This window comes from Nerophis ophidion, linkage group LG05, assembly GCF_033978795.1.
Source record: "Nerophis ophidion isolate RoL-2023_Sa linkage group LG05, RoL_Noph_v1.0, whole genome shotgun sequence".
Lineage (NCBI taxonomy): Eukaryota > Metazoa > Chordata > Actinopteri > Syngnathiformes > Syngnathidae > Nerophis > Nerophis ophidion.
This window is the reverse complement of record NC_084615.1, coordinates 49,831,835-49,857,261: the sequence shown is the minus strand read 5'-3', so window position 1 is coordinate 49,857,261 and position 25,427 is coordinate 49,831,835. Positions and strand designations below refer to the sequence as shown.

Here is a 25,427-nt window from a genome sequence, read left to right as displayed (position 1 = left end):
ATCAAAGGATGTATTTAAATGGTATTTTTTTTTTAAAAAAGCAGTATTTTCCAAAATACGTATCTTTGCATTTTGAAGGAATATAATGTATCAAGTATTTATGGGAATGGAATTGTAACTCAGGACTAAAGTATCAAAAAATGGGAGACAAGGAAATCAAATTGGACCCGAGGGAAACAAGTAGGATCGATTATAAGTCTCCTTTTCATGGAATCATTCCTAAAAGTGATATTGAGAGGTTGATGTCTTGAGTCACATGACATAGTGACTGTTTTGACGTTAATGACTGCACAGTGAGAACAATTGCAGCAAAGAGGATGTTGGCTCAGAAGTGCAGTGTTGCCACACAGCTGCATAAGGACAGTTGACAAAAGTCAAGTCATTTGCACATGAAAAATGCTGCAGCTTGTCGTATTGGATGTCTTGCTGCTTCCGCTCATCATCACAGGTAAGATGACTCCAACTTTCATCATATCAAAGCTTTGTCCTCACCTTTTTGTCTTCCTGCCTTGCTTGCAGGCCCCAACGCTGATGCTCAAGGTTTCGACATCGCCTTCCCCTGTTATGATTTGGTCTGCTATAACGTATGGAGCTTTAGGATAAGAAAAAGCAGAGAAACCATTGTCATAATTAGTAATGGAGTGATCAAGGAGGCAACACAAAGCAAGGAGGACACAGAGTGCACGGTTTATGTCCAACATCTAAGAGAAGACGATGACAAACATTATTGCAAGCAAGCAGTTGATGACTTCACCGCCCAAAAGGGTGAGTAAACCTTTACTTATTGCTATCAAGGAGACTTGATACTTTCTACAAAATTGGGAGACCAAAAGCTTAATTATAATGTACTGTTGTAATATTGGCCAAAAGTGCATTGTAGTTTTTTAAAATTATAAATAAAAAGCAACTTTTTTACTGAATGAACCTTTAACAAGCATAACAGCATGACAGCGGGAGAAAACTGTTTTTTTTTTTTGCAACAAAGCAATCAATTAAAAAGGTACAAAAGGAAAAAAAGTCCATGTGAAACTTTTGTACCAGAAAAAAGTTTCAGTGTCTGCAGGATAGTTGTGTATTGATAAGAACAATTGACCAGAATATATGAATATATTTGGAATGTTGTGTTAAAGACACACTACAATGAGTTGGAATATTACAAAAATCTCAAGTGGCCGTATGAGGAAAAGAGTTGTATTTAATGCAGTTTATCGTGAATTAAAAACATTATGTTAAAAGACATGCACCTGGGGATAGGTTGATTTGCAACACTAAATTGGCCCTAGTGTGTGAATGTGAGTGTGAATGTTGTCTGTCTCTGTGTTGGCCCTGCGATGAGGTGGCGACTTGTCCAGGGTGTACCCCGCCTTCCGCCCGATTGTAGCTGAGATAGGCGCCAGCGCCCCCCGCGACCCCGAAAGGGAATAAGCGGTAGAAAATGGATGGATGGATGGATGTTAAAAAAAAAAAAATCTTAATATTGTCAGAAAGTCCTAACTGATAAAATGTTTTTTTTAATTTTTAATACTTAGAAAAGTTGGGAGAAAAAGTTTTCAGATTTAAAACATTTTATTTTATTTGTGGGAAAAAAATAGTAATTTCATGCTGTATAACTTAAGAAGTAAGTCGTAGTTGTGCTGGAAATGGTCAGGAAGTTTAACTTTTAGTAACACAGCGATTACATCGCGAGAAAGCCGAAATTGTGCGATAAACAGTCAGGCCAAAAATTTCATCATGTTTCAGTTTTGTTGTGAAGAGAACCTTTGAGCAGAAGACAGCAGCAATACTATGTGAAAGTCATAATTATACAAAAAAGTTGGAATATGACAAGAAACACGTCTCTTGTTACGATATGAAAAGATTAGTTTTATTTAATAAATCAAAAGTGTATTTCTGTCTTGCCTCTGGTGAGGGCGATCACATTTTTTTCTCCTCCCGTCTTCTCCTTGCTTGCTCTTTTTGTCTTGTCTTGTCTACACTTTTTTTGAAGCCTTTTTCTTTGCGCTGTCCTCCAAATCTAAACATCAGACATGGTATTGATTAGCTGGACTCTCGACTCATAGCAGCAGGCCGGCCTCCAGGGCAGAAGCAATTATTCATGTTAACATTGATTCTTATAGGGAAATCCGCTTCACTTTACAAAATTTTTGTAGTGCAAACCCTGTTGAAGAACCAGTTAAGTCCGTAAATCGAGGTTCAGTTGTAGTGTGTTGAAAAAGTTGTAATTTTATTAGAAAAAGTTATTTTATGTTAAAAAAAAAAGGAATATTGTGAGAAAATCCTAATTGTAAAAAAAAAAGTTATAATTTAGAATCAATAAAAATATGGTATTAAGAGAAATGTCTTTAATTTATAATATATTTTTTCTAGATACAGAAAACTAGTAATTACCCGTTGTGGGACATCTAAGAAAGTCTTAATTGTGCATGAAAATATCAAAACGTTGCCATTTTTGGGAAATAAATTCGTATTTTTTCAGATATTAAGCAGCAATATCCTGAGAAGGTCATAAGAAAAAAATTGAAGAAATATCGTGACAAAGTCATAATTGTGCGAGAACAGGCACATCTATTACAACATGTAAAATGTACGTATTTTGCTCATTTTAAGCATACATCGACGCATTTATTTCATAGACGTTTGCTTCTTCCTTCAACAACAACATTGCATGCAAACTTCATGAGACACAAGAAAGATAATAAAACAAACACTTAAGGCTTGATTTTCTTGTGTTTTACGTGTACTTAAACATGTGAAAACTTGATAGCACACGCAAAGCTGATCTACTAAACGTGTACTCTGTAGACTGCAGTCCGTTAAGTGAGCAGAATAAGGCGTGCAATCCGTTTTTGCGTCTGTCTTCATTAATATTCATAATATGTTCTGATCTTTAAAATGCCTACAATACTAGGAGAAGATGAAAATATAATTTTTTATCATGCACAATGTGATTTATTGACACTCATCGCCGTTTTACAAGCACGATATAGTGTTTTATCTAGCATATGTCAAAAGGGCATGCAAACTGACAGTTCTGCACACGGTTGCAGGATCAGTGCTTTGCGTTGCAAAGACAGACGATGGGCGTAGAATCCTTTGTCCTATACATGTACGTTTCAACATATTTGGGCGGTCAGAAACCAAAAAAATGTTACACATCGCCTACAGCAGTGGTTCTCAACCTTTTTTCAGTGATGTACCCCCCTGTGAACGTTTTTTAATTCAAGTACCTCCTAATCAGAGCAAAGCATTTTTGGTTGCAAAAAAAAGAGATAAAGAAGTAAAATACAGCACTACGTCATCAGTTTCTGATTTATTAAATTGTATAACAGTGCAAAATATTGCTCATTTGTACTGGTCTTTCTTGAACTATTTGGAAAAAAAGATAAAAATAACTAAAAACGTTGAAAAATAAACAAGTGATTCAATTATAAATAAAGATTTCTAAACATAAAGTAATCATCAACTTAAAGTGCCCTCTTTGGGGATTGTAATAGAGATCCATCTGGATTCATCAACTTAATTCTAAACATTTCTTCACAAAAAAAATGATCTTTAACATCAATATTTATGGAACATGTCCACAAAAAATCTAGCTGTCAACACTGAATATTGCATTGTTGTATTTCTTTTCACAATTTAATTAAAATTTGTTGAAGTACCAATCATTGTCACACACACACTAGATGTGGTGAAATTAGTCCTCTGCATTTGACCCATCCCCTTGATCACCCCCTGGGAAGTGAGGGGAGCAGTGGGCAGCAGCAGTGCCGCGCCCGAGAACCATTTATGGTGATTTAACCACCAATTCCAACCCTTGATACTGAGTGCCAAGCAGGGAGGCAATGGGTCCCATTTTTTTATAGTCTTTGGTATGACTCGGCTGGGGTTTGAACTCACAACCTACCGATCTCAAGGCGGATACTCTAGCCATTAGGCCACTGAGTAGGTGGCTTAGTAGTTTATGAACTTTTTTTTTTTATTAACAATTTTGTCGAAGTATTGTTCAATAAATATATAAAGGATTTTTTAAAAATCTCACGTACCCCTTGGCATACCTTTAAGTACCCCCAGGGGTACGCATACCCCCATTTGAGAACCACTGCACTACATTATTCAGCCACATCCTTTTTATAATTTCATAGCTGCTGGTTTACTTAAGGGGCTGATTAAAACTAATTAAATTCACGCATTTTGGTGTCATTTAATATATTTTTAAATTGTATTATTTAATGAGGGTGGTTTTTCCACATACTATGTATATTATTAAAATATATCCTATATAACAAAAATGTCTTGAAGTATACATTTTTTGCACCTTGAGCACTCGGGCTGCACGATTTAGAGAAAAAACCTAATTGTAATTTTTCTCTCCAAAATTGCGATTGCGATCCGATTTGCGATTTTTATATTTTATACACAAAATGCATAAAACTGCAAAAATAACAAGTGAAGGAAGACATGTTACCTTTAAACTGTCAATCAGCATATTCTTGTCTCAAGGTGCCACACATGAGAACATTATGCAATAATTTACTTTCAAAAATATTTGGCTTTATACAGACAGGCTTGGATATTTTGTCCACATCATGCTCTTTAACGGAAGAAGCATTAGATACAAACTATACAGTGTTCATAATGTAATGCAGTCATAATATATGATAATAATAATAATAATACTCTAAACTTGTTTACCATCGTACTGTAATTGGAAAGTAAATAACTTTGTTATCCCAAATAAATTAACAAAACTATACAGTGTTTATAATGTAATGCAATCAATATGTATAATAATAATGCTGTAAACTTATTTACTATTGTACTGTAATTTGAAAGTAAATAACTTTGATATCCCAAATAAATCAACAAAATATATAATGGACTCATTTCAGTAAACAAAAACATTCCCCTTAACAAAGGGGTGTCCAAAGTGCGGCCCGGGGGCCATGTGCGACCCGCAAGTAATTTTTTTAACGGCCCCACGGCACATTTTAAAAATACGATTGAACATTTTTTAAAACGTACAAAGTAATATAAAGTAGCAAACGGGTGAAATGTAACAAGAAAATGTTGCAATATTTACTCCAATAACACAAAGCTGCCATGTTGGCTGTTTCTTTCTTTAAAAAATATTCATGAATCAAAATCAACGTCATTATGTATTATTGACCTATTCAAGGCTCTGTCACGCCAAATTTCTTCCCCCCTAAAAAAAACCTCCCCCCCCATTTACTTCCGGGGTCATGATTAATACAGACGTTTTGTTAACGCTATATTATAAAAATATAACGCTATATTATAAAAATATAACGCTATATTATAAAAATATAACGCTATATTATAAAAATATAACGCTATATTATAAAAATACAGACGTTTTGTTAACGCTATATTATAAAAAATAAAAAAATTATAAAAAAAAACAATTTACAAACACAAGCTGTGGGAGGACGCATTTACTTCCGGGGTCACGTTTCCTCATGTTTCTTCTTACATCATCCCATAGCTTGTGTTTGTAAAAAAATAATTTTTTTATTATTTTTTTTTTTTTTATAATATAGCGTTAACAAAATGTCTGTATTTTTATAATATAGCGTTATATTTTTATAATACAGCGTTATATTTTTATAATATAGCGTTAACAAAACGTCTCTATTAATTATGACCCCGGAAGTAAATGGGGGGGAAAGGTTTTCGTAGGGGGGAAGAATTTGGCGTGACAGCTCCAATTACGTCATGTTAAATTTTCCACTTTGAGATATTTTTGGGCGAAAATGTTGCATATTTTGTGTTTGCCATATAAAAAACTGAGCTGTTTTTTAAAGAAGGCCCTAAAATGAGCAAACAAAAAACATAAACAACAATAAAACTTATAATTGACGGATAGATCTGAAGTTGATCTCAAAATTATTGTCTTAAAAGTAAACAGTAAAAAAAATGTATAATTTATTTTCTAACACTTTAATGAGTGGGACCCCTTTGGATCCCCAATAATTTTAGTGTGATTTGTTTTTTAATGTCATTGCTCCAAAAAATAATAATTAATTAAAATCAATGGTGTTATCAGTTATTGACCTTTTTAATCCTCCAATTATTATGTAATCTCAAATATTCCACTTAAAAAAATTATCGGGTGAAAATACTTCATATTTTGTGATTTTTCCATAAAAAAACTTTTTTTTTGTGACAAAAAGAGCATACAATTTAAAGCTTTAAATTGTATGGGTGTGAGTTTTCCTTGCCCTTTTGTGGGTTCTTCCGAGGATGTTGTAGTCGTAATGATTTGTGCAGTCCTTTGAGACATTTGTGATTTGGGGCTATATAAATAAACACTGATTGATTGATTGATTATATTGAAAGATAGACCTAATGTTGATCTAGAGCAGGTGTGTCAAACTCAAATACAGTGTGGGCCAAAATTTTAAACGGAACAAAGCCGCGGGCCAAGGTTGAACAAATTAACCTTTTAATAGCGACCCAAACAAGTTTTGCATTAAATATTGAACAAGCAAGGCTGATATAACTTTAGTGACATGCAAAATCCAGTTTCAAATAATAATAATAATAATAATTAAAAAAGTATCAATGGCATATCAAATAACATTTAAATAAAAATATTATGCCTTTTTTTCTATTTGCAATCTTCTGAGGTAAATATCAAATTTTTTTCCACAGGCTAATAATAAATTTGAAAATAAAATAACAATGAATGAACCAAACATTCAAGCTTTGAAGTAGCAAGAGAAAATGCATGAATAAAACGTTAATTATTGGTCAGTTTGCTGGAAGTTTCCCGGAAGAATTAGTGCTGCAAGGGGTTCTGGGTATTTTTTCTGTTGTGTTACGGTGCGGATGTTCACCTGAAATGTGTTTGTCATTCTTGTTTGGTGTGGGTTCACAGTGTGGCGCATATTTGTAAAAGTGCTAAAGTTGTTTATACGGCCACCCTCAGTGTGACCTGTGTGACTGTTGACCAAGTATGCATTGCATTCACTTGTGCATGTGTGTGTGTGTAAAAGCAACAAATATTATGTGACACGCTGTTAGTATGGAGGAAAAGCGGACTTGACGACAGGTTGTAGAGACCGCCAAAGGCAGTGCCTGAAATGCACGCCCCCAATATAGTTGTCCAGGTGGAAATCAGTAGAGAATCGGGAGAATGGTTGCCCTGGGAGATTTTTGGGAGGGGCACTGAACTTCGGAAGTCTACCAGGAAAATTAGGAGGGTTGGCAAGTATGAGTATTAGCGGTGAATGCGGTGTTACAGCGGCACCGACACTGTATAACACCGGCGGGCCAGCTCTAATGCTAAATTGATATTGCCTCAAGGGCCAAATTAAATTACACGGCGGTCCAGATTTGGCCCTCGGGCCAGAGTTTGACACCCATGATCTAGAGATTTAAAACTTGAATAATAATAAAAAAATAATACTGAATAATGACACATTTTCAATATTTTTTTGACCAAAACCCTTTGTGGTCCCTGAGATCAAGCCTGAGTGGAAGCCGAAATGTATATTTTTCATACATATATTGTATTGTTTTTTAAAATAAAATATATTAAAATGGCCCCAACTTGCTTTGATTTTTCAGTGTGCGGCCCTCAGTGGATAAAGTTTGGACACCCCTGCCTTAACAGATAATGGACGTGCTGAAGTACAATTTTTGTCCCCAGTTGGAAAAATTAGGTCGAAAGTTACCTTTCTTTACTATGGATTACTATCATGTGATCACGGCGGCATTTTTGCTCCATTGTCTGTGTTGATGGGCTCATATTACTCCAGCTGATTTGAAGCTGATATAGTCCCACAACCGGACATTTGGCTTTATAATCTTATTTTTTTCCTCCTAATTTGTGCAACTTTGCGGCACATCACACTGGCGGGTCGCAAGGCTCTTAGTACTGTGTGTGTCTTGGTGGCGCCGCCCCGTTCTAGTCCCGCCAAGACAAAGACCGTTAATGACTGAAAAGAGGGGTCACTCGGTTCAGTTAATTCTTCTGTTAAATAAACGCACTCAGGTGATAAGACCGATGCACAAAGTCAGATGTCTTAATTTCTGTTTGAAGCGATAGAAGAACAAACATGTGACTCAACATTTCTGCCTTTTGCGATTATTTACTGCACTAATTAAAACCTCGATGTCGACTCGATTTTGATTATGAGCAGGTATCGAACACCTCGATCTCCCTGGACGCATACACGCTCATCCATGCGGACTGGACACGGGCCGAGAGTTAGTGGGCGGCCTGGTTGCTTTGTTGGGTCTGCTCCTGTCTCCATGCTCCCTCCCACCCGACCCCAGCAAGCGACTGCGTGGAACACCGCAGAGGCCACGGGTGTATATGTTTTTTATTTATTTATTTTTGTTTTTTTTGTTGTTTTACTTTTGTAGCTGTATGTAGAAATGGCTGGTTGCATCAGCTTTGCTCTTTTAATGTCTCTAATGTACTTTGTGTTATTTTTGTGATGATCCGTCACTTAATTTCTGTTGGTTTTCCTTGTTTTTGTATTTACTTCCTGTCAGTGCTCTTATTTTGTCATATTTCCTGTTTGTTTCTGCGGAGCACTGTTTTTTGTCACTTGCCATTGATTGGCAGCCGGCCCACACCTGCTGCCAATCAACATATGTCTATTTATGTTTTCACTCGAGCACTCCTCAGTGCTCAAAGATAATTCAATGTATGGAACTTTTAGTTTGCACGACTGCTTCATTTTTGTTTTTGTGTTTGATGATCATTAAAATCATCTTACCTGCTCTCAGCTCTCCTGGGTTCTTGCACACAACGGCAGCCATGCGAGTTCCTCAATTTGATGTTTGATGTTTCCCTCTTACACATATGCTTATGTGTGCTATGGCTAAGAGTTTTTTTCATTGGCCTTAGTCTGAACCCCCTCTCCAGGTGCCCAGGCCTAGACTGAAATTATTTTTTTTCTTCTCAACCCCCACACCCAACCTCCCCAGCGTTCACCCGTTTCTCACCAATTTTTGTAAGGGGTGCCGGAAGTTGTCAGACCTGTCAGCGATCCTGTTCTGTCTCCCTGTAATGTTTGTCTGATCTTGAATGGGATTGTGTTGAAAATCTTAATTTCCCCTTGGAGATTAATAAAGTATTTCTGATTCTGATTCTGATTCTGATTCTGATTCTGATTCTGAATAATCGTGCAGCACTATTGAGCACAGTAGTGCAGTCTCCCTCCCATGCACCTTCAACGGTGAAAAAAGAAAAGCAAAAAAAGTGGTTTTAATTTTGATACACTGCATGACCACTTCTAAGTAAGTTGGAAAATAGTGAAACGCTACCTGTAGGAACATGGTAACCTGAATGTGCAGTAATTGATTGATTGTCTCCATGGTGATGCCCACTCAAAAGTACAAGCAAAATCCTCATTTAAATAAAGCCGTCTGCACCACTTTTCAATTTCACAGGCCTACTAATAGTACACACTGTTTTTGGACTGCACGCGCTATTTTAGGGAGTGCACATGCTGTTTAGTGTGGTAGTAGAGGGGTTAGTGCAAATGCCTCACAATACGAGGGTCCTGAATATTCCTGAGTTCAATCCCGGGCTCGGGGTCTTTCTGTGTGGAGTTTGCATGTTCTCCCCGTGACTGCGTGGGTTCCCGCCGGGTACTCCGGCTTCCTCCAACCTCCAAAACACATGCACCTGGGGATAGGTTGATTGGCAACACTAAATTGGCCCTAGTGTGTGAATGTGAGTGTGAATGTTGTTTGTCTATCTGTGTTGGCCCTGCGATGAGGTGGCGACTTGTCCAGGGTGTACCACACCTTCCGCCCATGTGCAGCTGAGATAGGCTCTAGCAACCCCTGCGAGCCAGAACATGTAAAGCGGGAGAAAATGGATGGATGGATGGATAGATCAGGCCATATTATTGAATGTCTGCTCTCACTAGGAATGACGAATGATGGGATGTTCAAATCTTCCTGTTTAGATGAAGAATACACATAATCCTTGTGAAGGGTTAATAAAAGTTAAAGTACCAATTATTGTCACACACACTAGGTGTGGTGAAATTTGTCCTCTGCATTTGACCCAATCCCCTTGTTCATCAACTGGAAGGTGAGGGGAGCAGTGGGCAGCAGCAGTGGGCAGCAGCAGTGGCCGCGCCCGGGAATCATTTTGGTGATTTAACCCCCATTTCCAACCCTTGATGCTGAGTGCCAAGCAGGGAGGTATAGTCTTTGGTATGACTGAACTCACAACCCACCGATCTCAGGGCGGACACTCTAACCACAAGGCCACTGAAAGGGTAGAGAAAAGGTGCAAACCAGCGTCTTTTTCTAGTCTTTCTTGTCATCTCGCGGTTTAAGTTGGCTGTCAAAGTTGACCAACTTCTCGGTTGTTTGGCCAGCCCCAAAGAAATAGTGTTGTCTTTTCTTTTTAGATGCTCCAGCGGTGAACTTGGTTCCAGGCAAAATGGCATCTTTCCAGTGCGTTCTGCTGTCCTTCTTGAAGAACGGGCTTTGCAACCTGCGTCAAAAGGAGGTGCGCTTGGCGTGGGTGGACCAGGCTGGCGTGGAGCTCCAGGACGACTCTCGGCATGGCATAAGATATAAATCAAGCTGTCACGTCACGTTGACTGTCACCTTGCAAGGTCCTGGCAGGGAGACGTTCAATTGCAGAGTCAAAGTGGGAGACGGTTTTTGGATTTCAGAGGAGCTGCGAGTCCAACTAACAGGTCTGATCGCATCACCTGGTGGACGCATACTTGCCAACCTTTCCGATTTTCCCGGCAGACTCCCGAATTTCAGTGCCCCTCCCGAAAATCTCCCCGGGAAACCATGCTCCCGAATATCTCCCGATTTCCACCCGGACAACAATATTGGGAGCGCGCCTTTAAGGCATTGTCTTTAGTGTCCTCTCTTACCTGAAAAGGAGACTATTACATATGTCTCCGTTATCCATAGGTTTATCTATAACCCATAAAGTAGGCAGGCACGGAGCTAATTCTCAGCGTGTGTTTATTCCAGCCGGCACTGACTCACAACATCCGGATTCCCATCATGCATTGCTTCAAAACTACGGCAAGTAGTAATGTCCAAAAACATAACAGAGCCGAAGCAGAAGAATGAACAACAGAAATGGCGATGACGAGTAAGAAGAAGAAGTACGCTCCTAAGTACCAAAATGATTGTAAAAAATAATTTCAGTTCATCCAGGACAGCTCGAAGGGGAAGGGGTATGCTCCCTGCAAATTTTGTACATCAGACTTCTCCATTGAACACAGTGGCCAAACGGATATACTCATTCATGAATGTATTTATACATATATATATATATATATATATATATATATATATATATATATATATATATATACATATATATATATATACATATATATATATATATATATATATATATATATATGTATATGTATATGTATATATATATATATATATATATATATATATATATATATGGCCCTGCAAAGAGGTGGCGACTTGTCCAGGGTGTACCCCGCCTTCCGTCCGATTGTAGCTGCGATAGACACCAGCGCCCCCCGCGACCCCAAAGGGAATAAGCGGTAGAAAATGGATGGATGGATACTTATATATATATATATATATGTATATATATATAATATATATATATATATATATATATATACAGGATTGTCTCAGAAAATTTGAATATTGTGATAAAGTCCTTTATTTTATGTATGGCAACTAAATGACATGAACATGTCATACATTCTGGGTTCATTACACATCAACTTAAGAAAACTCAAAAATCCTATCTCAAAAAATTAGAATATTTCCTCAGACCAAGTAAAAAAAAAAAGATTTACAAGAGCAAAACAAAATCAAACATTTGAAAATGTCAATTAATACACTCAGTACTTGGTTGGGAATAATTTTGCACGGATTACTGCATCAATACGGCTCGGCATGGAGACAATCGGCCTGTGGCATTGCTGAGGTGTTATGGATGCCCAGGATGCTTCAATAGCGGCCTTTAGCTCGCTTGCATTATTGGGCCTGGTGTCTTTTAGCTTTTTCTTCACAATACCCCACAAATTCTCTATGAGGTTCAGGTCAGGAAAGTTGGCAGGCCAATGGAGGACAGTAATGGCATGGTCAGTACACCAGTTACTGCTGGTTTTGGCACTGTGGACAGGTGCCAGATCATGCTGGAAAATGAAATGTATCATCTCCATAGAGCTTTTCAACAGATACAGCTTCAATAGCCGTATTCCCATGGTCAAGCCACTCCTGAACTCTAGACAACTGAATTTCCCTCAGTCAGCAACTGTTTGGGGAGCCATGTCAGCTGCTGGTTTTGGTCCACTGTATTTCATCAAGTCCAGAGTCAATGCAGCTGTGTACATGCTTCCATCTGTTGTAAAGCTCTATGGAGATGATGATTTAATTTTCCAGCATAATCTGGCACCTGCTCACAGTGCCAAAACCAGCAGTAACTGGTGTACTGACCATGGCATTACTGTCCTTGATTGACCTGCCAACTATCCTGACCTAAACCCCATAGAGAATTTGTGGGTTATTGTGAAGAAGAAGCTGAAAGACACCAGGCCCAATAATGCAAATGAGCTAAAGGCCGCTATTGAAGCATCCTGGGCATCCATAACACCTCAGCAATGCCACAGGCTGATTGCCTCCATGCCACGCCGCATTGATGCAGTAATCCGTGCAAAAGGATTCCCAACCAAGTACTGAGTGCAATACTTGACATTTTTAAATGTTTGATTTTGTTTTGCTGTTATGAATCTTTTTTTTTCTCGATCTGAGGAAATATTCACATTTTTTGAGATAGGATTTTTGAGTTTTCTTAAGCTGTATGCCATAATCAGCAAAATTAAAATAATACAAGGCTTACAATATTTCAGTTGATGTGTAATGCATCCAGAATGTATGAAATGTTCGTGTTTTTAGTTGCATTACAGAAAATAAAGGACTTTATCACAATATTCAAATTTTCTGAGACAGTCCTGTATATACTTGAGAATACCCCAACACCCCCCCCCCCCCCCCACGCCCCCACCCCCCATCTCCCGAATTTGGAGGTCTCAAGGTTGGCAAGTATGGGTGGACGGTGGACATCTTGTCGTGTTTGTTACGTAATCATTTGCTTGCTGTGCAGCTACCAGAGGGAAGGGAAGGGGAGGCTTCAACGTGGAAGGAGAACCTCAGGGTACATTTTAAAGTCCCATCTTTTATTTTTTTTTAAATACATGCTAGCTTCTAAAGCGACGGCCATTTTCAGATTCCCGCCACTACCATGCCAGCGTGGTCGTGGGGGTGCTGGCCTGTGCGACGTTGACTGCCTTGGTCGCAGTGTTTGTGGTGAGGCGGAGAAGGATGGCCCGTAAGTCACAAACAGGAAAAAAGCACAACATTCAACATATTGGTAAATGTCAATCAAAGTCTTTGTTGTTTTTTACTGTGGTCCCTCGTTAATCGCTGCTAATTAGTTCCAGGTCTGACCACATTAATAGTAGAAATAATATAAACAAATGTCATATTTGTATGCATTAGGGATGTAACGGTGTTCTAAATACCACTACGTATTTTGGTTTTAAAGTCTTCTCAATAATACAGTGACATTTGACGGTAGCAAACGAAAACTTGGTGAGTGTATTTTTTTCTGGAATTTTAGCGATAAAATAAACTACTTCTGCCAAAATCCTGTGGAACGCTGTAGGCAGGAAGTGTGTTGGTACTCGTCGTTGATGAAAGGAATTGTTTTTTGGACATTACATCTGTCCATAACTGGTTGAGTTATTTTGCTAACAAGCAGAAAATCAAGCTCAAACCGAAACATAACCTTTTTGGCAGAGGTAAGAAAGTCTGTGCTCTGCAAAGCGAAGCGCGCCATTTCTGTTTCGATCGTTTTCAAGGCAACACAAAGCCAGCCGGTCTCGTTACACCGCACGAAGGGAAATCACCCCCAAAAAAGTTCAATGTGGGAAATACGAGTAAACTAAAAAACTACTTGATACATCCTCAACCCATCCATTTATTTTCTAGCACTTGTCTCTCAATGTTGCTGCAAATTGGTAACCTGAATGTGCAGGACTGAACAAGTCGCCACAGTAAAATGATGTTTGAAGCCAGCGAAGCCAAACAGTAGTTTGTGAGGTATTTACATTATTAAAGTTATATTGTTGGTTAAATTTTCTGAAAAACAACATTTTCCAGACTGATGTAAAAAATGACAGAAAAAAAAAAGAGGACACTGCTTCCTACAATGGGAAAGTTAAAAGACACTGAAGTCAACATTATTGACTTAGACTTTTTACACTGACTGGATAATTACCATGTTTATTTAAAGAGATCAACTGTAAGTTTAAATATTTGCTTGAAAAAACGGATGTTCCTGCACAATTATTTGCACTTTGAAATACATGTTTGTCGTAAAAAATAAGACTAAAACATTTCAACATTATGTTTGTGTTAAAATACAGTAAGCGCGTTTATCTTAAACATTCCTGCCTGTCACGTTCAGAACGCATTGTGATGTGCATGTTGAGTCACCCTAAGATGCACAGGACAAGATTATCAAACCGTGCGTGTTGCATAAAGCAAATGAAGAACCCAGACCGAACAAAGGGAGGAGGCAGGTATGAATACAGAAACGATAATCATAAACAGGTGTGCGTAACGGCCAGTGCAGGTGGAACAAATGGGGTAACCATGGAAACAGACTAAACAAGGAAGTGCACAAACTAATAATCGGAAGAGTCCAAAACAAACCAAGAATACAAAAGGACTCAAAAAAACGAAATAATGTTTGATCCACGCGTGGATCCTAACACCTGCCACTTCATTTTACATGATTTTACCGTGGCCTTAATACCGTGATCCTATCGTATCTTCATATTTAATACCTTTAAATCCCTAGTATGCATATTTAATATATTTAGAGCCCTTTTGACATGAACTAACACCCATATAACAGTTAGACTCCTTTCACCCAATGTATCAATCAATCAATCAATGTTTACTTATATAGCCCTAAATCACTAGTGTCTCAAAGGGCTGCACAAACCACCACGACATCCTCGGTAGGCCCACATAAGGGCAAGGAAAACTCACACCCAGTGGGACATCGGTGACAATAATGACCCAGTGGGACGTCGGTGACAATGATGACTATGAGAACCTTGGAGAGGAGGAAAGCAATGGATGTCGAGCGGGTCTAACATGATACTGTGAAAGTTCAATCCACAATGGATCCAACACAGTCGCGAGAGTCCAGTCCAAAGCGGATCCAACACAGCAGCGAGAGTCCCGTTCACAGCGGAGCCATCAGGAAACCATCCCAAGCGGAGGCGGATCAGCAGCGCAGAGATGTCCCCAGCCGATACACAGGCGAGCAGTACATGGCCACCGGATCGGACCGGACCCCCTCCACAAGGGAGAGTGGGACATAGAAGAAAAAGAAAAGAAACGGCAGATCAACTGGTCTAAAAAGGGAGTCTATTTAAAGGCTAGAGTATACAAATGAGTTTTAAGGTGAGACTTAAATGCTTCTACTGAGGTGGCATCTCGAACTGTTACCGGGAGGACATTCCAGAGTACTGGAGCCCGAACGGAAAACGCTCTATAGCCCGCAGACTTTTTTTGGGCTTTGGGAATCACTAATAAGCCGGAGTCCTTTGAACGCAGATTTCTTGCCGGGACATATGGTACAATACAATCGGCAAGATAGGATGGAGCTAGACCGTGTAGTATTTTATACGTAAGTAGTAAAACCTTAAAGTCACATCTTAAGTGCACAGGAAGCCAGTGCAGGTGAGCCAGTACAGGCGTAATGTGATCAAACTTTCTTGTTCTTGTCAAAAGTCTAGCAGCCCCATTTTGTACCAACTGTAATCTTTTAATGCTAGACATGGGGAGACCCGAAAATAATACGTTACAGTAGTCGAGGCGAGACGTAACAAACGCATGGATAATGATCTCGGCGTCTTTAGTGGACAGAATGGAGCGAATTTTAGCGATATTACGGAGATGAAAGAAGGCCGTTTTAGTAACGCTTTTAATGTGTGCCTCAAAGGAGAGGGTTGGGTCGAAGATAATACCCAGATTCTTTACCGTGTCGCCTTGTTTAATTAATTGGTTGTCAAATGTTAGAGTTGTATTATTAAATAGAGTTCGGTGTCTAGAAGGACCGATAATCAGCATTTCCGTTTTTTTGGCATTGAGTTGCAAAAAGTTAGCGGACATCCATTGTTTAATTTCATTAAGACACTCCTCCAGCTGACTACAATCCGGCGTGTTGGTCAGCTTTAGGGGCATGTAGAGTTGGGTGTCATCAGCATAGCAGTGAAAGCTAATACCGTATTTGCGTATGATGTCACCTAGCGGCAGCATGTAGATGCTGAAGAGTGCAGGGCCAAAGACCGAACCCTGGGGAACTCCACACGTTACCTTAACGTAGTCCGAGGTCACATTGTTATGGGAGACACACTGCATCCTATCAGTAAGATAAGAGTTAAACCAAGACAGGGCTAAGTCTGACATACCAATTCGTGTTTTGATACGTTCTAATAAAATCTTCTGATCGACGGTATCGAAAGCAGCGCTAAGATCGAGGAGCAGCAACATAGATGACGCATCAGAATCGATCGTTAGCAATAGATCATTAGTCATTTTTGCGAGGGCTGTCTCCGTGGAGTGATTTGCCCTGAAACCGGATTGAAAGGTTTCACATAGATTGTTAGACGCTAAGTGTTCATTTAACTGCTCCGCAACAATTTTTTCGAGGATTTTTGAAATAAAGGGAAGGTGAGACACCGGTCGGTAGTTTACCATGAGGTCAGGATCGAGGTTAGGTCTTTTAAGAAGAGGATGAATAACCACTTTTTTGAATGCTAGGGGAACGGTGCCCGAGGAAAGTGATAAGTTTATAATATTTAGCACTGATGGACCTAATAATACAAAGAGCTCCTTGATCAGTTTCCCAGGAAGAGGGTCAAGTAAACATGTTGTTTGTTTTATTCCATTTACACGTTGTAACAATTCCTCTAATGTTATTTCCTCAAAATGAGAGAAACTATTTTGGAGGGCAGTATCCGTCGTATATACCATCGTATCAGTGTTAATAGAACCCCGTTGTAGCTGGGACGCATTGTCTTTAATCTCCTTTCTAATGACTTCAATTTTCTTACTAAAGAATTGCATAAAGTCATCAGCTGAGTGGGTGGAGCTACTGGAGGGGGTCCCTTGTTGGGTTAGCGATGCTACCGTACTAAACAAAAATTTAGGATCGTTTTTATTACAGTGGATGAGATTTGAGTAATATTTAGCTTTAGCTAAGGTAAGCATGTGTTTATAAGTTATTAAACCATCACTCCATGCTTGATGGTGCACCTCAAGTTTAGTCGTGCGCCATTTGCGTTCCAGCTTTCTACATAATAATTTCTGAGCTCTAGTTTCTTCTGTAAACCACGGGGTACGCTTTTTTGGAGCCTTTTTTAACTTTAGCGGTGCTATGTTATCAATGGTTTCGCGCAGGGCGTCGTTAAAGTTGTTAGTGAGGTTATCAATAGAGCCCACATATTTTGGGAATGGTGACATTACCGAGGGCAGTAGGTCAGCAAGAGTTGTCGTTGTGGCCGTATTAATGTTGCGGCTGCTATAGTAGTTATTATTATTATTATAGTATTATTATTATAGTAGTTATTATTATTATTATTAGTTTGACGAACATGCGTCTGAACCTCGAATTTTATAAGGTAATGATCGGACAATACTTTAGTATACGGGAGTATCGTAACTTTGGAAACGGTGATACCCCTGACAAGCACTAGGTCTATCGTATTACCGTTGCGATGCGTGGGTTCATTTATTATTTGTGTGAGACCACAGCTATCAATTATAGTCTGGAGCGCTACGCACGGTGGGTCCGATGGGGTATTCATATGGATATTAAAGTCCCCCATTATGATTATATTATCGGCGTGTGTCACTAGATCAGCAACGAACTCTGAGAATTCATTGATAAAGTCCGAATAGGGCCCTGGGGGGCGGTAGATAACAGCCAGGTGTAGAGGGAGCGGTGTGACAGACTTCATAGTAAGCACCTCAAACGATTTATATTTATCATTTATGTTAGGACTAAGGTTAAAGTTTTCGTTGTATATTAGTGCGACCCCACCACCCCTTTTAAGCGGACGGGCAATATGCGCATGTGTAAAATTAGGAGGACATGCCTCATTTAGCGCAAAAAAGTCGTTTGGTTTAAGCCAGGTTTCACTGAGACTGATGACGTTAAGATCGTTGTCTCTGATAATATCATTAACTAACAACGTTTTGGGAGACAATGATCTTATGTTTAAAAAACCTATATTATAGGTAGTGGGCTGTTTTAGGGAATTTTTGATCAAATTATCCGTAGTAGCAATATTAATAATGTTGTGTCTATTATGCCCAGTGCATTTAGTATAGTTACGACCATATCTAGGAATTGATACGACGGGAATTTTCCGGTTGTTTGTTTGTTGCTTTGATAAACTGCACGCATCATGGTTAGCCTCCTCAGTAACGGGAATTTTCCGAGTGTTTATTTGTTGCTTTGATAAACTGCTCGCATCATAGTTAGCCACCTCAGTAAAACACATGTCCAACTCTGAAACACTCAAAGCAGAAAAAACTTGTTCTAATTTAACTGACTCCTTAACTTGTTCTAATTTAACTGACTCCTTACCCAGACCAGTAGTCTCGCATCTTCCATTTAAATGCGGCTGCAGGATGGAGGGAAGTGGTGTTCTGTGGGGATTAGCCTTCTGTTTTGTTTTTAGCCCCGCTCGACATCCGCGTTTCCGATCACACCGCTGGCGTCTGCTCCGTAGACGGCCCCCGCTGCTACTAGACTCCGCTGCTTCACAGGCCGCTGGATGTAGCCGCCGAATTATTCCCGTGCTAGTTGGCACGTCGAACAAGCACGCGTCCATCAGTCAATGTAGTCATCTTCAGTGTGTTCTACTGTAGATTACAGTAGGGTTTCAGCTATCTATTATTTTAGTAATCGAGTAAAGTATCAATGAATGTTTTTAATTAACCGAGTAATCGGATAAAACACACTTTATAGCTTCAAAGCATAATTTAGGGAAAATACTTGAAATAAACAACAATTTTACCCCACTTCCATAACTTTCATAATTTTTCTCTAAATAATGGCAATCTTCAACATTGAAATGGCACTTTTAACATACATCCATTAATAAAAATATAAATATATATAGTTCTTTGCTGTTTTCTGCCACATGGATCACGGAAACAACACTCCTTCGCTTTTGTGCTGCGTATTAAAATTGAGGGCACTTCATACGAACTGGATTTCGTCATTTAAATGATTAATCAACAAAATCAAAGGTTTTTTTTTTATACAACCCAGAAAACGGAAGTCCTTCTTGGTGAATATTGATCGCCTAAACATGATATTAAAAAATTAGACGAATACTGTGACGAGGGACAACTGTATTTATTTTATTACAGTAATAATGTATAGCAACATTTAGTTTTGTCTTGTTGATGTTTTCCCAGTAAATGTATTTTTACATAAATAGCACTTTAGTTTGGTAAAACAGGAAACATGGTGCTAGTCTACGTTTGTGTGTTGTTGTTTTTCCAAATGAAATATCCATTGTGTAATTTCCTGTTGATAATATTTGATATTGTTTAATATCAATAATGTTTGCTATTGTTTTACATGGATAATGTTTGATATAGTTTCATATTGACATTGTTTAATATTGTTTCATATTGATAACGTTTGGTTTCAGACGTGTCCGAGATGTCCATCTCCTGTCCCTCGAATAATGTAAGTTGCCCCTGCTCACATTCATTTTCACATATTAAAGGTTTAAAGATAATAAAGATTTTTCAGGTTGATGACGATGTCGTCTACGCCGATGTTATCCTCCCTGCCTGCACTGAGAGAGTGTCTTTCTGCGAGGACGACGCCACCGAGTATGCCTGCATTCGTTACCAGTAATGTTGCACAACTTTGACGGGTTATTGCATTCATCATATTTTCTACCTCAAACACCTCAGTTCAACTTCGTTTTTTTAGGGACATTGGAGAAAAATAATCTCTTCCTGTTTAATCATATATTGTTAGCATCTGTATTTTTTTCACATATACAATATTTTTACAGTTGTCATTTCCCTTCTGCGTCCTGTTTTTCTTTCTGGCCGCATAGAGCGTGGTCTCTCGCTGGCTTGCGGGCTGGTTGTCTCCTGCTTCTCCCGTGCCTTGTCCTTGGCCAAGTTTCTCTGTCTGTGGTCTTCCCCTGGCCTGCCAGGCGGTGCAGTGGGACATGTTCTGGGGGTCCAGGCAGACCACAATTATGCCCCTGCTATCTGGGCGCAACACCTGCTGTTTTGGGTGGGACTTTCTGGGTGGCTCAAGTCGTGTTTTGGCTCTTGCACAAACTGTGTGACAAATATACTGTACATACATACATTACTTACGCATATACATACTTAAATAGTCACATACACACATGCATACGCACGTAAACACATACATATACACCTACATACATAGGCACATACTTAAATACATTCACACCAGTGATGTGCGGTCAGGGGAGGAAGGGGAGGCAGTGCCTCACCTGTGATCATGCAAAGAAATAAAATATATAATGATAAAATAATTGGAATTGTTAGTTTTTAATTTTCATGTAGCTTCACCAATTTGGATTATTTTTTCTTTAGAATCGCTGAATTTTCGCAATCCCTCGTAAACTTCTCTGTCTGCGGTGTGGCCAGAGCGCGTTCTTATCTGGTGTGTTGCTGAGCGTTCAAAACGGCAGAGAAAAAAGTCTGAGGTGAGGCAAACAGTGTCTCACGATAGGGGCGCTCATGATCAGAGACATACGGTGGCGTGAGCGAGTCAAGTGCCGCAGCGGGCAGAGGTGGGTAGAGTAGCCAGAAATTGTACTCAAGTAAGAGTGCTGTTACTTTAGCGATTTATTACTTAAGTAAAAGTAAGGAGTAGTCACCCAAATATTTACTTGTAAAAAGTAAAAAGTATGTTGTGAAAAAACTACTCAAGTACTGAGTAACTGATGAGTAACCTGTTTGTTTAATGATTACGGCAACAAATAATGCACAAAAACATAAAAATAGCAATGAGCAAATTCAGAGCAACTAAAACAATAATATATATCAAATAATAATACATTAAAAAAAAAAATTAAGGCAAATTGAGCCACAATAACTTAACAGCACCATAGGCTCAGTAGGCATTCATTGATTGATTGTTTGATTGAAACTTGCATTCGTAGATTGCACAGTTCAGTACATATTCCGTACAATTGACCACTAAATGGTAACACCCCAATAAGTTTTTCAACGGTAATCAATTACTTAATAAATGACCAAATCGAGATGATCTACCTCAAATATACATATACATACACACACATATCACATAAAGGTAAAGTTTAAGTACCAATGATTGTCACACACACACTACGTGTGGCGAAATTATTCTCTGCATTTGATCCATCACCCTTGATCACCCCCTAGGAGGTGAGGGAAGCAGTAGGCAGCAGCGGTGCCGTGCCCGGGAATCATTTTTGGTGATTTAACCGCCAATTTCAACCCTTGATGCTGAGTACCAAACAGGAAAGGAATGAGTCCCATATTTATAGTCTTTGGTATGACTCGGCCAGGATTTGAACTCACAACCTACCGACCTCTAACCACTAGGCCACTGGGTACATACATTTATATATACAGTATATAATTTATATTCATTTATTTTGCCGTTTTTGTTCACATGTTGAATGTGTTTTAATGAATATACGTGCATGTCTAACATATAGATTCCTATCTTTCATGAAGGCAAGAATATAAGTTGGTGTATTACCTGATTCAGATGACTTACATTGATTGGAATCAGACAGTAGTGCTGATAACGTCCCCGTTTTCAAATGGAGGAGAAAAAAAGTTCCTCCTTTCTGTCTAATACCACAAGAAAGTCGTTGGTTTTTGGCATCTTATTTGTCCAGCTTCCATATTCGTTTTTATACACTTTACAAGAAATGCATTGGCGGCAAACTCCGTAGCTTGCTAGCTTGTTTGCGTTGGCTTTCGGGGACTCTTATTTTGTTAGCGCAGCCGCGATGGAGCGGCACTTTTATTGTGAAGACAGGAACTGTGTGATCGGTCTTTAGGCTTTTGACGGGACATACTTTTTTTCCTTTACACTTTTGATTGATTGATTAAAACTTTTATTAGTAAATTGTACGGTACAGTACATATTCCGTACAATTGACCACTAAATGGTAACACCCCAATAAGTTTTTCAACTTGTTTAAGTCGGGTTCCACGTTTGACGGTCATCTGACTGCCTGGGTCTGTTTGATTGGTCCAACGTCACCAGTAACTACATGTGATTGGTGAAACGCAGGCATGCATAGATCCTACTTTGAAGGTCTGTCTGAAAAACCAAAACAAACATTAACAGATCGATAAAAATCAGTAGCGAGTAGCGAGCTGAATGTAGATAAATGGAGCAGAGTAAAAGTAGCGTTTCTTCTCTATAAATATACTCAAGTAAAAGTAAAAGTATGTTGCATGAAAACTACTCTTAGAAGTACAATTTATCCCAAAAGTTACTCAAGTAGATGTAACGGAGTATATGTAGCGCGTTACTACCCACCTCTGGCAGCGAGTAACATGTTTTGTGTGTTGGTTGATCCATCAAAACGGCAGAGAAAAAAGTCTGAGGTGAGGCAAACAGTTCTCGTGCCTCACGATAAGGGCAGGGCACTCATAATCCCAGACATACCACTGTATGTCTGCCTCAGCGGGTAAGAGCCGCTGCGACTTATTTTTTCCGTCTCGTGCACCCGGACTTTCAACAAAGATTTACTACATTTCCGCACTTAAAACAATTTTCTAAACTGGAAATTCAAGCAAAGCAGGAGATAATTACCAAAGGAAGACCAACGCCGGAGCTGAATGTTTTTTTTCAATCAGCAGAACGGAAAGTTACCTGCTCTTTCCAAACGGAGTGGTATACGTGAAAAGACTTGCTTTGTGGATGTTCTGCAAGAAACCACCTTTTCTGCTTTCCTTGCCTTATTTTTTCAACCTCTGGAACTGTGTGGACTCAAATGGGATTTTAGGACCTAAAGAATTTGCAAAGAAGCCTCACCAAACATGACCGCTCATATTCAAAGCTAGATTGCGCTAAAAACGTTTGGGATGACGAGGATAGACTTGGCTTTGGATGAACAGCAGAGACTCAACATCAGCGTCCACAATGCTAAGGTAAAAGAGAACTGAGAAATTTTAAAAGATGTATTAAATGCGACTTGCTTCCTCGCCAAACAGCAGCTCGCATTTCGTGGAAATAATGAGAGTAGGAGCTCTGCTAATATCGGCAACTATGTTGAACTCTTATAAAACTTTTAAAACCGAAGGAAATGAAGGACGTCTTTTACCAGAAAGTGACGGCTATTTCTATCCAGAAGGCGCATGGACTTCATTTATAACAGGGGTCTCAAACATGCGTTGTTCTGCGGCCCGCGCTCAGATGTGACAATTTAATGTGTGTGCAGCCCGCGAGTTCAATATGAACAGAACTTGACAGCATCATACTACCCAACATTCTCGCTTTTCACGGTAGTCCCCATAGAATTAAGGCCAATTTTTGAGTGCTGTAAGGGCACTGTTCTTAACACTCACTGAATTCTGTACAGACAGCATGCAGGCCAAATTGTTTGTCACTTTTGGCTGAGCAGTTCACATGCGTGACGTTGCAAGACAAATTTGCTCAACAGCTACACAAGTCACACTGAGGGTGGCCGTAAAAAAACTTTAAGACTGTTACAAATATGTGCCAGACTGTTAACCCAAACCAAACAAGAATGACAAACTCATTTCAGGAGAACATCAGCACTGTAATACAACATAAACACAACAGAACAAATACCCACAATTCCATGCAGCCCTGACTCTCCGGCTACAATACACACACCCACGCTAGCCCCCCCCCCCCCCCCCCCCCCCCACCCACCCCCACGCCCCCACGCCCCCACCCTCCCTACTTGCGTTGGTTGAGGTGTTGTATATTGTAGCCCGGGAGAGGGGAGAGTTAGGGCTGCAAGGTGTTCTGGGTATTTGTTCTCTTGTGTTTAAGTTGTGTTACGGTGCGGAAATTCTCCCAAAAAAGGTTTGTCATTCTTGTTTGGTGTCGGTTCACAGTGTGGCGCGTATTTGTAACAGTGTTAAAGTTGTTTATACGCCCACCTTCATTGTGACCTGTATGGCTGTTGACCAAGTACGTTTTGCAGCCCCTGATGTAGTTCCGCACAAGTCTCATACAACATGTTACAGAGCCGGTACATTGGTTGTGAGATGTAAAGCGTGCGCGATTACATGCAGTGGAGAAGTAGTCCTCTATAAGGGGGTGCGCTAACCCCTGGAAGTACTTGAAGGAAATCAAAGGGACAAGTGAGATTTATTAAAAACATTTTAAAAAGCAGCAGCAATTTATAAATCCGTTTGGGTTATGTTCATTGAATAATAGCTCAATGAAATATGAACGTAAGTTCATAAAATGTGAAAAAAATAATACAACAATCCAACATTCAGTGTTGACAGCTAGAGTTTTTATGGACATGTTCCATAAATATTGATGTTAAAGATTTCTTTTTTTGTGAAGAAATGTTTAGAATGAAGTTCATGAATCCAGATGGATCTCTATTACAATCCCCAAAGAGGGCACTTTAAGTTGATGATTACTTCTATGTGTAGAAATCTTTATTTATAATTGAATCATTTCTTCACTTGTTTATTTTTCAACAAGTTTTTTAGTTATTTTTATATCTTTTTTTGCACTGTTATACGATTTAATAAATCAGAAACTGATGACATAGTGCTGTATTTTACTTCTTTATCTCCTTTTTTCAACCAAAAATGCTTTGCTCTGATTAGGGGGTACTTGAATTAAAAAAAATGTTCACAGGGGGTACATCACTGAAAAAAGGTTGAGAACCACTGTTGTAGAGGACGTTAAAGGCAGTGCAGTCACGGCAGCCCTTAATAATGTCGGCCAGGTGAAAATTGGGAAAAATTCAGGAGAATGGTTGCACCGGTAGATTGTTGGGAGGTGCACTGAAATTCAGGAGTCTTCCGGAAAAATGGTGAGGGTTGTTGCTAGGGCGGGAAAGCCATTCATAGAAGGTGAATTCATTAAAAAGTGCATGTTTGATTTTTTAAGAAATCTTTCTAGCGGCCAAAGCCTCACCCAGTTTCTTCATCCAGTGGCCCCCAGGTAAATTGAGTTTGAGACCCCTGATGATTGGCAACACTAAATTGGCCCTAGTGGGTGAATGTGAGTGTGAATGTTGTCTGTCTATCTGTGTTGGCCCTGCGATGAGGTGGCGACTTGTCCAGGGTGTACCCTGCCTTCCGCCCGATTG

The 25,427-nt window shown here is 39.3% G+C and overlaps 1 protein-coding gene across 4 annotated transcripts in view; it reads left to right on the top strand.

Annotated features, from left to right (window-relative positions):
* Positions 1-308: 308 nt before the first annotated feature.
* Positions 309-25,427, top strand: part of vrtn (vertebrae development associated) — a 39,698-nt gene continuing 14,579 nt past the window's right edge. The window contains exons 1-7 of one of the 4 annotated variants that reach the window (XM_061901289.1): positions 309-448; positions 520-765; positions 10,404-10,697; positions 13,121-13,171; positions 13,244-13,345; positions 19,767-19,804; positions 19,871-19,953. In XM_061901289.1, coding sequence (XP_061757273.1) covers positions 397-448; positions 520-765; positions 10,404-10,697; positions 13,121-13,171; positions 13,244-13,345; positions 19,767-19,804; positions 19,871-19,953 — 866 coding nt within the window. In that variant the 5' untranslated portion in view covers positions 309-396. Of the gene's footprint in view, positions 449-519; positions 766-10,403; positions 10,698-13,120; positions 13,172-13,243; positions 13,388-19,766; positions 19,805-19,870; positions 19,954-25,427 lie in introns of all 4 variants that reach the window. The other 3 variants (XM_061901288.1, XM_061901290.1, XM_061901292.1) reach the window with 3 other exon arrangements.